Consider the following 13,290-nt stretch of genomic DNA (forward strand, 5'->3'; position numbering starts at 1 on the left):
TTTGTAGAGCCGTTAAGTGTAAGCTGGAACCCCCATTACTGTAAATTATTAATGAGCTGAAATAGCAGGAGGTTACAAACACGATCATTGCTTTTGGCCAAATGCTGAAATGTCACAACTTGTTCGAATGCCTTTTTCTTGGGTAACATCTGGTTCACTGGCAGGGACTTCAGATCCTCTACTCCCACATCTACACAGTCTGAGTCTTGTGATTAATTTATAAACCTGGCACCACGTTGTTGTGACAGGGTCTCTGCGTGGCTCCGCGCCATGTCCAGAACCTTCAACCACATTCCGTTGTTACTGTCTGTTAATCCAGGGCATACCCAGACCGGCATGCATCGCTGCAGCGGGGCCGTGGCCTTGGTTAGGTTCTGCGTTACTGTGGCCCCCAGTGTTCACTGACTGGAGACCCCCTCCGAGGGAGGCCAACACCTCCAACGTTCTCTGGTCTTCTACAGCACCTGTGTGGTGGTGGAGGCTTGTATATAACACCATCGTGTTAACTGTTGGGATTGTTAAAAATTAAATGGGAAAACCTTAATTGCACATGACCGTGTCCTGGCTAGAACCTTCAAAATAGAGAGCAGCAGATGATCAATTATACTCACGCACCCACATCTTATTGATATATATATAGGGTGAGTCAAAAGTAGGTTACAGTTGTGAGTTTGCAAAACCATTTATTCTCGTGTTATTACTAATTAATTACTGTAATATTTTCCATACATAAACCTGTAAATCTACTTTTGCCCCACCCTGGATATTTGTAAATACATGTGCCTGTACATATGTAACATACATGAATATTTACGTAAAATGTGGGATGAAACTATCATCGACATTAACCAAGTCCCATGAAAAGATATCCCTTAAACTTTTCTAATCAGCTGTTTAAGGGGGATGTTGTGAAGTCCACGGAAAGGTAAAGACAAAAGCCTTTTAGGCAAAGGGATTTGGGGGAGAAAAGCCCCCCAGAGAGGACAGTCACAGAACACAAGAAGCAGAACCATGATGGGAGTTAGGAGGTCTTCATTTCCTGGCCCTATTAGTGAAGACCCCCCTGATGTGGAAGAAGAGGCAGAACCGCTGCCCCAGCGCAGAGGTGGGATGTACTAGTGTGTGGCGCAGGTGCGTGTGTGCGTGTGTGCGTGTGCGCGCTGAGGGGAGGAACCCGAGGGCCTCTGCACCGGCCGGGGCCCAAGAGCAAAGCTGTGTGGCTTTGGGCTTTTCATTCTCCTGTAGATGCCGAGGACACACCGGAGCTCTGAGGCTCTGTCCCTCAGTGCCTTTGATGGGATCCGGCCCAACCAGCTGCAGGCTCCTGGGCTTGTTTACCCACGTGGGGATGTCTGCACGCTGGTTGCGCCTGGTCTGATGTGAATTCTGTGAACTTTTATGAGTTTAGGTTTGCAGGACACTTTGTGTATCTTGGAAAGAAGCTGCTAGCCAATGTTACAAATATATATTTGAAGGCTGGTAGAAAGATCTGATCTGATATCGAATTAACTCAATACTCAACGGGCAGAAGCCAGCTCTTCAGCTCACATTTGAATATCTCTGATGCCTTAACAAGAGGTTTTGCCCCATTTAAAAGGTTTCCCAGGGTTCTTGTGTTTCTCAGATTGTAATCAAAAAGGAGAAAAAACGTTCCTGAATGCTTAGCTTTGCCCCTTTTTTCCTTCCTTAGGTTATTCCAGGCTGGGAACAGCCCCTCACACGTGGCTGCCCACGGCCTTCTCCATCTGCTGCTGTTTTAACTTTGCATTCATTTAAATTTGTATCTCAATTCTTGACGGCCTTCCTTGGCCCTCCTTGATCTTTGCAATATTTCCTGTGGTTCGAGCGTAAGAAATCTGAACGGCAGACCTGGTACGATGGTTCCTGGGGGCGGGGGAGGGGCAGGGAGACAGATCGGCACCCCCTCCTTCACTGCCTGTGCCCTGGGCCTCGGAGCTGTGTTTTGGTTTGGGAGGGAGGCTACGCAGGGCCAGCGCATCCCGGTGAAATCAGTGGAGTTCCCAGCGCGCCGCTGTGTGAGCCGCCACACCGAACATCTGGACGGACGTTTAATTTTTCTCGCACGCAGACAAAGGGCGGAGGCAGGGCCTTTCTGGTCTCCTCAAACGGAAGTAACGAGACAGGTGCTGAAACACGGCTGTGCTTCCCCACCTTCCCGACAAGAGCCCCGGCTTTACCCATCTTCCTTCTCCAGACACCAGCCGCTGCGATTCGGTATGTAAAACCCCAAAACACACTAAAACCCCCTTTTTCCCCACCTCCTTCTCAAACACGCCCAAACTGTCCCCTCCGGGTTGTAAACAAAGTGCCACAGGACATTTCCATTCGAGGCCACAGTCCCGCTTCATTACACTTTTATGAAATCAAGGCAACTTGGCAACTTTTTTTTCCTTCTGGACAATCATAAAGCACCAGCATTGTTCCATGCCCCAGTGGCCTTATAACACATATTTTTTAATATAAAATATCAAGTTAAATGGAATAGTTCACCCAACCTGCCATCAGATCATTACCATACCTCCAGCTACATAAAAATGAATCCAAATGTTGGGCCTGGATAAGAGATCCGGTAATTCCTTTGCGATGTACGGCACTTCTTTTAAAGAAGCATGGGAAGTCCCTATTTTCAAAGGTCACGTGCAGCATGACTGTAATGAACCACAATGTACCTTTGGTATTGGGGGAGGGGGCAGTTATTTGCCCCGTGGAACGTTCGAAAAACTAAGGCATAAAGATGTTAGGACAGCGGCTTGATGTTTAAGACACAGAACACAATCGGATTGTGTTCACATATCTGTGTGTAGTGCAGGCGAGTGAGGGAGGGCTGGCTCCTTACCCAGCACCCCCGTGACAGTACCTCAAGTCCCTCGTGTCCCTGTTAGCACATCCACGGGCGGCAGCCTGTCCTGTGTCTCTCCACACGTCAGCAGGCGCTAACTGCCTCCTACGATCCCACGTGAGGCTATGCCACTCAGATTAACGTGAGGATCAGGGTACCGCACCGACGTGACTGGCATACTAAGGCTTAAGCACGCCAGCATATTTATGCCTGGCTTTAAACACATTTTTGGATTGCAAGTTTTGAGGAATTCTTTAAAAAATAATTCACTAAAAAAAATTTTTTTTTTCTTTAAGCATCTGAATTCTGGGCAAGTTTAGAAGATGAGTTTTATTATTCAAGTGCCATGCATTTTTTTTGTAACTGATTAAAGGCTGGTTCCAAAGTGCACCCCTGATAGATATTCAGAATATTTCCTGAACATTATAAGGCGAAGGCCAGCAACTAGTCCGTACGTGTCTTTTTCAAACAAATTTAGCTACAGCGTGTGAGCTCCGGAGCTGTCTCATCTTCATTCTGCTATGCTTCCCCCCATATCTCTGTCCCGATTTCATTTCTTGCTATTTCTACAGCATCCGCCCCCCTTCCCCTTAGTGCACTATTGCCCAGAAAATGCTTTCATGTTGCTTGTGGCTTCCATCATTTTTCCTTCTCTCATCCTTGCCTTTTTTCAACATTTGAAACTACTCTATCTAGTGTTGTATCTGTTATATCTGCAGGAGCCCTTATCTAGTGTTAGGGTTGTGTACAGCGGCCCAACACGGGCAAGGGTGTGCTGCGCACAGCCCCTCTTTCAGGAAGATCTAGACGCCGTGAAATAAATGACCCATATTATAAGCTTGGCTTTTCCTCATTCTTTCATTCATTGAATAAATATTTGAGTGTCTAGCCTGTGTCAGGCACATAGCTAAATTGAGGACAATACCTTAAAAATGAAAAGAATTTACTCCTAGGAAATAATGAAAGGCAAGAGAGAAGATGTTCTCTGGGTGGCATTTTGGCTCATCCAGATGCCGCGGTGGCCTCGGGTGTCCCTCCCGTCCCCTGCCCCCTCTCTCCGCGTGTTCGGCAGACTCCAGGTCCAAGTCCTTAGACCAGATTTTCCTGTCATCACTTCTCCTTAGAATTTCTCTCGCAGAATCCACTGAGGAATGAAATTAGCAGTTGGAGCTGGCACATCCAATCTTATCTTGAAAGTAAGAAACCCTCCCCTGTGATCCGGGCATTGTCTCCACTGGAGTGATCGCACACATCCGCTGGAAAGGCCCCTCCCGCGCGACGGCACGTGCCACTTTACACCGCGCATCTGAGACGTCTCGCTGCGGCCACGTGGGTCTGCTCTTTACAAGGAAACAAACGCCACGTCTGTGGGCCCTGGTCTCTTCCTCCCCAAAGTGAGGGGTTTTCTCCCTTTAGAATCAGAGAATCCACGACTTCAGTTTGCATTTTCCTCTCTTCCTCTACTGTCTAAAAAAGCAGTGTTTTATATACACATACACACACACACACACACACACACATAAAAGGACACAGTAAGACATAGGCTGTCACAATGAACAGCAGGTAATAGTCTATCGTGAGTTTCTGGGCAAAGTCTCGCCCTACTTTTCCCTCTCCTGGCATTTTCCTAACCAGCGACGGAAACAGCTCCTTCCCATCCCCCTGCCGAGTGAGTCTAAATGCCCCACCTCTGCCTGGGGGGTTGAGAGTCTCTGGTCCCGGTTAGGACTATACCATCAGGCCATTGGTTTTCAAAGCACTTTCACACTGTCACCCAGAATTCTGTAACAATGGTGGGAAGCAAGTTCAGAGCAGGACGCGTTTTACTTATCCACAATAGAGCTTTATCCATCATGACTGCAGTCACTCGATAGTATCTAGATAATATATTACTTGGACCACGATACAGATATCATGATCTAGGTAAGGAAAATGCGGCTGATGGATGTCCTGATTTCCCCAGAAGGTTTATTTTTAATGAAAAGTGGAGCCCGATCTAGAACCCGTAGCTTTTGAGTTTCGGCTCAGGGTTGTGTCTTTGGGGTGCAGAATGAGGGGCATCTAGGTGAGGTCAGTCCTGTGACTGAGACTCTGTGTGTGTGTTGTGTGTGTGTGTTGTGTGTGTGTGTGTGTGTGTGTGTGCATCGTGCCTGCTTTAGGGGCATTTCTGTAAGATAAAGCCTTACGCTGGTTTCTAGTCTGCCACGGCTCAAGGACGCAGGGGTGCTGGGAAGCTGCGGTAGGTGCTGGACGCAGAGAGCGATGAGCCCTGGGGTCAGCGGAAGGAAAGGCAGTAGCTGCAGTTGACAGTGGCGACACTCTGGGACTCCAGCAAAGGGACCTGCGACAAGGCTGAGCCTGCTTTCTTGCCCGTCTCTCTACCTTCAACATCCCCCCCAGTTCCTCCCTCTCCTGTTCTATTGCTTTTTCTTCTCACTCCTCTCACTGACCTGACCCCGTACCCCCCACCCAGCCTCCCCAGGTCCTGCCTGCCAGGACCCCTGAACCTGGGGTCTGGGTGGGGTGGGAGCATACGGCACTGGTTGCAGATGACCATGCATCAAGAGTCCCAAACACCTGCCTCGCAGTTGAGGTGGAATCAGAATATAACCCATAAATTGCATACAGTATGTATTTGATCCATTGATTCTTGTTTACTTCATTTCTGTTTCTTGGAAATAGTCAGAGATGGCACGTAGCAGCTGCTTTTTTTTACCCTGAAGGTCTGTCAAGCTAAATAATGTTGGACTGTTATAATAATCATTTACCCATTTTTGGTGCAGAAAAAAAGGACATTAATGGGATGCTGCATGTTTGGTCCTCTCTCCCTGATGTTAGGGACTGTTGCTTAAGGGCAAGGAGAGTAATTGCAGGGATAGTTAGCTCTAGTTAGCTGATGAACTAACATCTGCCAACTGATGAAAATAACAAACCAGTGCTCCGAAGGTGGTTTTCTTGCAGCCTGTGGTTCAGTACTTAATCTATGTTGTCTCCGATCAAGTACTAAATAGGTGTCACAAACCAGAGCTTGCTTCTGAGGTACATGTGGCCCATGACGTGAACTGGAGGAAACAAGTACCTAACAAGGTAACGCAGGGAACATTTTGCAAAGATCAAGTACACCGGCATCATCAGAACTGTCATAATATTTCTCCTAAAAATAATATCACTCAATAGTGAGGAGGCAGCAGTTAGGCTCTGATGCGGACGCTCCTCTGTGTGCCCAGACTGTACTGTAAAAATATGGAGAACACAAAGAAATAACCCGCCTTTCGATAGCCAGCCCATCTCGTCCAAGGGACATGTTTAGGATTTGGAAAACTTTCAGTATTTAAGCCAAACCTTCATTACCTCCATCCCCACATTAGGAAGCCATCGTCCTGAGAGTGGGCAGGAAAATTGGAAGATTTCAAACATAACATCAAAACATTAGTAAAAGAAGAATCAATCGCTACCCAGGCTGAGATTGTGCTACATGCAATTTCCTAGTTTCTCAGAGAAGAACGATTTTTCCTCACAGATACATGGAGAAAACCCCTTTCTCAAGGAGTGGCTTTTTTAATGAATGCTCTGAAGGCTGGGCGGTTGGCTAGCAGCCATGTGTCATATAAGGCGCTGTGCTGGGTGTGGCACCGGACAGATGAGGGTGAGCAGGGGGTGAGCCCCAGGTCCGCCCCCAGGGGCCGTCCTCCACACGGCGCGGCTGACGCTGACTTACCCTGAGCTTTCGGCCAAAGACGTTGACTTTCCCTTGGGCTTGCTCCTTCCGGAACCTCCACTCTACCAGGTTTTGACCGTTCTCCCCGGGAAGAGTCATGTTCCTTTTGGCGACGGTGGGATTAGCGGTGCCGGCCAGCACGTGTGGCTCTGTCTGGTAGTGGGAGTCCAGGCCGCTGGCGTAGATGATCCTCAGGGAGCCGTCGTAGCCGATCTGGTAGCTGTTTCGTAGCTGGTCTGCGGAACGGGCAGAGGACGTGAACTACAGACGTGGATTCAACACTCTGCCGGCCGTGCGGTCACAGGGGATATACACACATCTCTAAACTGCCCACTAAACTCCATTTATAAGGAAATAAGGTTGCTTAATGATGTCCTCTCAGAAAATAACAAACTGGCTCTGATTTCTGGATTTCATGCTGCCCCAGCTTGGGCTGACTCGCAAAGGAAAACTTTCGGGGAATTTAGAGCCCCCTCCACTTCAACAGGTTTCTTTTTCTCCTTTGCCAGATGAAATAAACAAAGGCCCAATCTCTAAGGAAAATGCAGTAAATATCTTGCGAAGAACCAAGTATGTGCCCTTTTGGAGACTGTTGTATCACCTCCAATGACCAGCAGATTCACGCCTCCCCCATCCCTGTATCTTTTATCAAAGAACTTTCGAAAAGATTTACTATCTATACCTTATGTGTCAAAAATATAAGGTGATATTCCTCCTGCAATTGACTTAAAAAATAAAGTCATCTTATATTTGGTACAAAAAAGCCTTCCGTATTGTAGGCTACTGCTTCTGTTTAAAGTGCTTGCATAACAGAGGACCATGTGGAGAATAATGGAATTCGGGCGATACTGATTTGAGATGATTGTGGCGATTACCTGACAGACCTGTAACCAAAAATGATTCATAGAAGCTTTACTCAGATTTAGCAATTAATCTTAGAGCTACGACCCCGCCGTGGCAATTGGCATTGGAAACAGGGCTTTTTTCAGGATTCCGTCAAAAAGGCACATAGCGGGAGGCTCCTTCATGGAGCCATTGGACATAAATGCCTACAGAATGCAGACATCTCCAGCGACCGCATCACAGGGGCACTCAGAGACCGCGTCACACCGATTCGGAAAGGGCTGGGCTTCTGGCCGAGGCTCTCCCACAGCCATGCCGGTGACGTCAGCAGATGACATCATCAGAGACGGTCTGAGGATGCACGTGAAGAGTGGGAATTAAGTTGTTTTAATAATTGGGAATTAAAAAAAGACGACTTTGAGATGAAGGTATTGTTTTATATAACTTCATAATATGTATATGTAACTCCATGAACATTACACGCAGACATTGCACTATTTCATCAGTAGCTCTACAGTTCACGTTTCCACCTTCCCTGCTCCTGTTCCCCTTAGAAAATGGGGTTGCCACCTTCTCTTTGGGGGCCAGTGCCATTTTAAAATGGGCCAGTTTAAGGCGACGCTTTCGGGTTTACCTTGAACCATGGTGTAGAAGGAATCAATGGAGGACAAGTTGGAAGTGATGCTGACGTCCTCCTCGCGGCTGGAGGACTCCAGGTCCACTGTGATCGCCTTGTCCATGTCGCCGTGCAGGTTGGTGACCACTCCCGTGGGAAATGTGACATTGGTCAGACGACCTTCGCTGTCGTAGCTGGGGACAAAAGGCATCGGCTCTGTGTTAGGTAGGGAACGGGAGGTTCTCCTTATAAAGGTACCGCGCGGCAACACTAGCTGCCCACATTCAGAGGAATATTTGTCTTTGTGCGAGAACTATGCAGACTGAGGACTTCAAACAGGCTTTGAAGTCATCAAAGCCTGTTTAACATAGAAAAACCTCACCGGTGAGCGCGAGTAAACAGAACAGCTCTCCATCACAGCACGCCGGCCTTTGAAGTGTGACCGAAACCCTCCTGCACGTCTAATTTGCTGTTTCAAAGGGAACATGTTTGCTGATACTCAGTTCCTTGGTATGCTCCCATTTTCCTCACAGTCGATTTAATGTGCTGTTATATCAGTTTTTAAAGTTTTACCAACTTCTCTTTATGGCAGTGCATTACGAATATATACAGGGCTTTGTAAAATACTATGTGTGCATACACGTACGCTTTTGCATATTTAAATGTACGCTTTTAGTATTCTGAGACATCTTCAACACATTAATAAAATAAATTCTTTTAAAGACTTTATTTCTCGGTGTTTGACATATTCAAGGCTGGGTGGGAAAGTGATATCTATCTTGTCCATACTGACATTGTAGGAATGGGTGGTATTTTGAATGATAATTTATTATGTTTACTGAAATGAGATGTAGTAATTGCTGACCATTTAATAATTAAGTTATTTTTTATTATACACTTACTTTTTTAGCATATAATATATGCAGAACTTATAATTTAAATGGTAAGATATATTTTAGAAAGCTATCCCATAATCATAAATATGCATTATACATACATTTCATTGAATAACTGAGTTTTTGGTGACTTTTCCATTTGTGGTAGCACCAGAGGACATTTCAAAAATGACAATGTGGTTTGAAGAAAGAAAAAAAAATGCAAATTGTGGGTGAAAAACTAGGGAATTTCCTTGGGACAACAACACACTTAAGAGTGGATTTCAGATTGATATAAAGGCTGTTTCATCAATAAAAGGCCTAAATGAACTAGAGACTCAAACCAACTCTACCAAAACCTAGATGCAAAACTAGTAAAGAAAGCACCTTACTAGTGAAAGACAGAAGTCACCAGGGAAGAAAAAAGTGAAGACTGTCTTAATAACAGGTATCAATCTGGGGCGACAAGGGGATAAAGGGTAACGAGAAGTACTTAAATGATATTTTGTTATAAAAGAACAGAGGCCTACTAGAGAGTAAAAAATGAACTTTGAAAAATGTGGTTAATAATTAGAAGAAGGTTCTGGGTCATAAAAGTAGAGAAGACTCAGCAAGAGCAATGTCAGCGTGGGGACAGGGGGAAGGAGAGACACCGATGTCTGTTTGGGCCCAGTGATGAGCTGATCCCATTAATTCGGCAGGGACAGTATCAGTCAGATCAAGGGTGTGCCTGACTAGTTCTGGCAATTTGCTAGGCTGCTCAGCCAGCGGCAGGGACAGGCACTCAGGAGGGAGCAGCACGCGGCGGAGAAATGAAGAGAAAGAAAAGGCGCCATTAAGTGTAATCATTGTCTGGCCCCAGAAAAGGCAGAGCTGAAATAAGAAAGCGGACTCGTCCCCTCCGCACTGGCCCGAACGCCCCAGGCAGACCAGCAGACGAAAGCTTGAATGAAAGAACCCCAGCCCTGTTGATGGCTGTTGGGCTTTTTGGAAGAAATGACTGCTCCTGATGCAACAAACACGTGTAGGTTTATTTATACAGAATTATGGATAAAAGCAGCCTACAGTCGAATCTGAACCTGGCCATATCTCTGGCATCACGTTACGTTTCTTGCAGTACAAGGTGAAAACACGTTCCTGTGTTTTGAAGAAATTAACACCCTTCTGAACGCTCCTTTGTACAACAGTTCAGTACTGCGTTCTCCCGTCCCCGCATTACAGAGGGAAAACTGAAAATGTGACGTGGTCAGGTGGCTTGGTTCTGCCGGGACGGCGTCTCACGACCGGGCCACACCCGGAACTTCACATGCCAGACCCCGGGCCATCCGCCGTGTGGACACCACAGTGCCTGGGTCACAGAGGACAGCTCCAGCCTCCTGCAGAGGCCACCAGCGGCCAGTGCTCTACTCTCCTGTTCTTGCTGCTGTCACGTCCCTGTCCCCCTCGCCCCTCTTGCAGGTTTATGTTTCCAATCTATAGCGGGACGTCACCTTTCTCCTGCAGAGGGCACTCCTCTAACCTGGGCGCACCGGACGCCTCTGTCCTGCTGGGCGGCATCCCTGTCACAGGAAGCCTAGGCATCTGCCATGCGCTCTGATGGATGGATTAGCCTCAGCTGCTTTGGGAAATAAAAACACGGGTCACCTTTGCAGGTGGTGCCGTTACAGTGGCATCAGGCTGAGCAGGGATCCTCAAGGCCCAGCAACACAGAGGGAGGCGCAGGGTGTGTGTCGTCGCTGGGGACTGCGGGAGCTGAAGAACGTTGTCACGGAAAAAGCAATGACTGAGGCTAGTGATGGCAGCACTAGAGGAGCCCTGGGCGAGGTGACAGGTCCAAGCAGTGAGTGCTTCTCAGACTTCCCGGTTTTACGCGCCAGGAAAACAAGTCAGGGACCAACACAGGGTTTTTAAATGAAAAATGATTACCTGTGACCTCCCTCATAAAAAAGGACCATGCAAATGGATCAGAGATAGACAGGACCTAACTTCAGGGGGAGAGACAGTCCTTTCAGAGAAATAAGTAAAACTTTAGGAAAAAATGATCAACATCCTTTTTTTTTTTTTTTTTCATTTCATTGTGGATCAGTGAAAACGTGTTCACAGATTAGCACCTATGAGGTCAAGAGAAATGAAAACGAGGTGGATGAGGACATGAGAGGTACCAGGGGACTCTGGATAAGGGGGGTGGGGAGCGAAGATGAGAAGTCAGGGGTGATTTTCAGGGACTTTCAGAAGTGCCAGGTGACCCCTTCTTTACCTGGACACAATCAGAAACACAAGGCACCAGCCAATGTCCCACTGTCCTCTGAAATACGGGGACCGCCGGCACTGAAAGAGGCCTCCCCACCAAACGTGTGCCTCCGGACATATTGTCTGCTCATGAGCAACTCGGTGGCTTTGTGCAACGGTGCCCGGCCTGGGTGGTGACCAAGCCCTGTCCAGATGTCTGTGTCATTTTCTTCCATTAGCTTTGCGACTCTGCACTGCACTAGGCTCCAGGGCATTTAGGGAAAACATCCGCTGCCCTGCCCTCGCCCGGCCTTAGCCTCCTAGCTCCCAATTCATAACACAGCACATTCTTTCCGCTCCCCATGAAGCCCCCTCACAAAGGACTCGGGCTGGAAAAGACAAGCTCCCTCAGGCGCTTCAGGGCCCTCTGCTGGGTCACTGATGGGGTGCCCTGATCTGATGTTTATCTGTTTGTTCTCTTTAATTTTGATGGCGTTTTTTTTTTTTTTTTTGCCCCCCGCCCCCAGACTTGCTGTTTTAGCTTTTGTGGTGTATTTCAAAACCTCTTTTCAAGTTTCCTAAGCAGTGGGGTTACGGACGAATGCCCCGGAGATCAGCGCTTCAGCCACGCTCAGTGGGAACTGCTGACTGAGTTCGTCCTGATGGGAGACGTCCTCTCTCGCTCTCACAGACGCGAGGTTCCCAACGCTTCCCTTTATGCTTCATCATGTCTCAGATATTTATCTTCCCGTTCCCACAGCTGCCCTCGATGGAAAGCTGGTCTTCCTGCCTCTCCCCAGATTCTCTGATACCAGCTTAATCTCCAGAAACGCCCCGAGGATAATCCTCCTCCATGAACTAGCTGCAGTGACTCCTCCACCAAGAGAGGAAATTGATGCGCCCAGCACACGTGGACAGGCCCTGGATACTGCGAGAGCAGGGCTTTAGAGAAGCCAGTGAGCCAGAGTGGGAACACTTTGGAACTCCGGAAAGGCGGGGGATGTGCTTTTCCTGTTGGCTTCCAATGCAGCCCCGGGCTGGGCTGGGCTGGGCCGGGCTGGGCCAGGCCGTCTGACAAACGAGACGGCACACACGGGGACGCACACGACCTCGGCGATGCCCCGCGCCCAGCCCCGCTCCCCTTTGCCTGCAGCGGAGCCCACGGGAGCCAGGCCCAGGTACGGGGCCTCCCCGGTTTCTCCACTCCACAGGGCCGGCTCTGAGAAGGCGGGGCAGCAGGAGATGGTGGTTTGGGTACATTCGAGAGGCCTCTGGATGGGACCGAGTTCCTTCGTGTCTTCCCCATCCCAGAACAACTGCTCTGAGCGCTGCTTTGTTGGTGTTCGTCTGCTGCATGCCGACTGGACCAGAAGGAAGGGCTCCCATGAAATATTTGCCCAACCTTTCCCCTCACTGTCCCCTTTGCACAGAGTAATGACCTTGGCTTCCATCTGTTTCCTTAGGTTCAAATTTCCTTCAGTTTAACAGCCAGAAAAATCCAAAACAAAACAAAACAAAACAAAACAAAACACCCCCCCCCCATCTTGCCGGCGTTTAGCAATGCATTTTCCACAATGCTAACGTGTAACCACCAATTTCTTGTCTGTCGTTGCAATAAAGTAGAACACCCTTACTAACCCATCGTAACAAAAACGCACGCGTCCATCACGCCTTGATCCACATGCCTGATGAAGGACAGGCATCAACAGCCAAATCCGAACAGAACCTGATTGAAACCCAGTGGGCTGGGTTGGAACCTGAAGACTCATTATGTGATTTGTAACGGTAACATCAGAAGAAATTACACTGAAGCATTCTAGGAATGAATCTGAGATTCACGTCTCTGAACAATTATCTCGTGGACAAATAATATTTTCTCTGAATGTCTGCAGCAATGCTGTCAGTCGGAAGTCCTCAGAAATGAGGTTCCGGAGAGAATGTGCTAAAAACTTCCATCGTTAAAGGTAAGCACGGCTATCAACCAACTCCTAAGTCACGGGCTCACCTGGCACTCAGCTGACTGCTACCTGTATTGTACCAAAGGGGAGAGAGAAAATGCAAAAGGAGAAAGTATTATTTTATGTGATTTTCATCCCCTGTGCTAAGAGGATCTTAAGGAGCAAGGGCCAGAATTGCATGGGCGGGGGCA

At 47.9% G+C, this 13,290-nt stretch overlaps 1 protein-coding gene across 1 annotated transcript in view; it reads right to left on the bottom strand.

Moving 5' to 3' along the window:
- Nucleotides 1-13,290, bottom strand: part of TENM3 (teneurin transmembrane protein 3) — a 296,626-nt gene that overhangs the window by 11,822 nt on the left and 271,514 nt on the right. Inside the window, exons 21-22 of the mRNA XM_090258721.1 lie at nucleotides 8,056-8,231; nucleotides 6,579-6,814 (exon numbers count right to left, since the gene is read on the bottom strand). Coding sequence (XP_090114847.1) covers nucleotides 6,579-6,814; nucleotides 8,056-8,231 — 412 coding nt within the window. The remainder of the gene's footprint in view (nucleotides 1-6,578; nucleotides 6,815-8,055; nucleotides 8,232-13,290) is intronic.

The sequence above is a fragment of the Furipterus horrens genome, unplaced genomic scaffold, assembly GCF_987537825.1.
Source record: "Furipterus horrens unplaced genomic scaffold, mFurHor1.1.pri manual_scaffold_12, whole genome shotgun sequence".
Lineage (NCBI taxonomy): Eukaryota > Metazoa > Chordata > Mammalia > Chiroptera > Furipteridae > Furipterus > Furipterus horrens.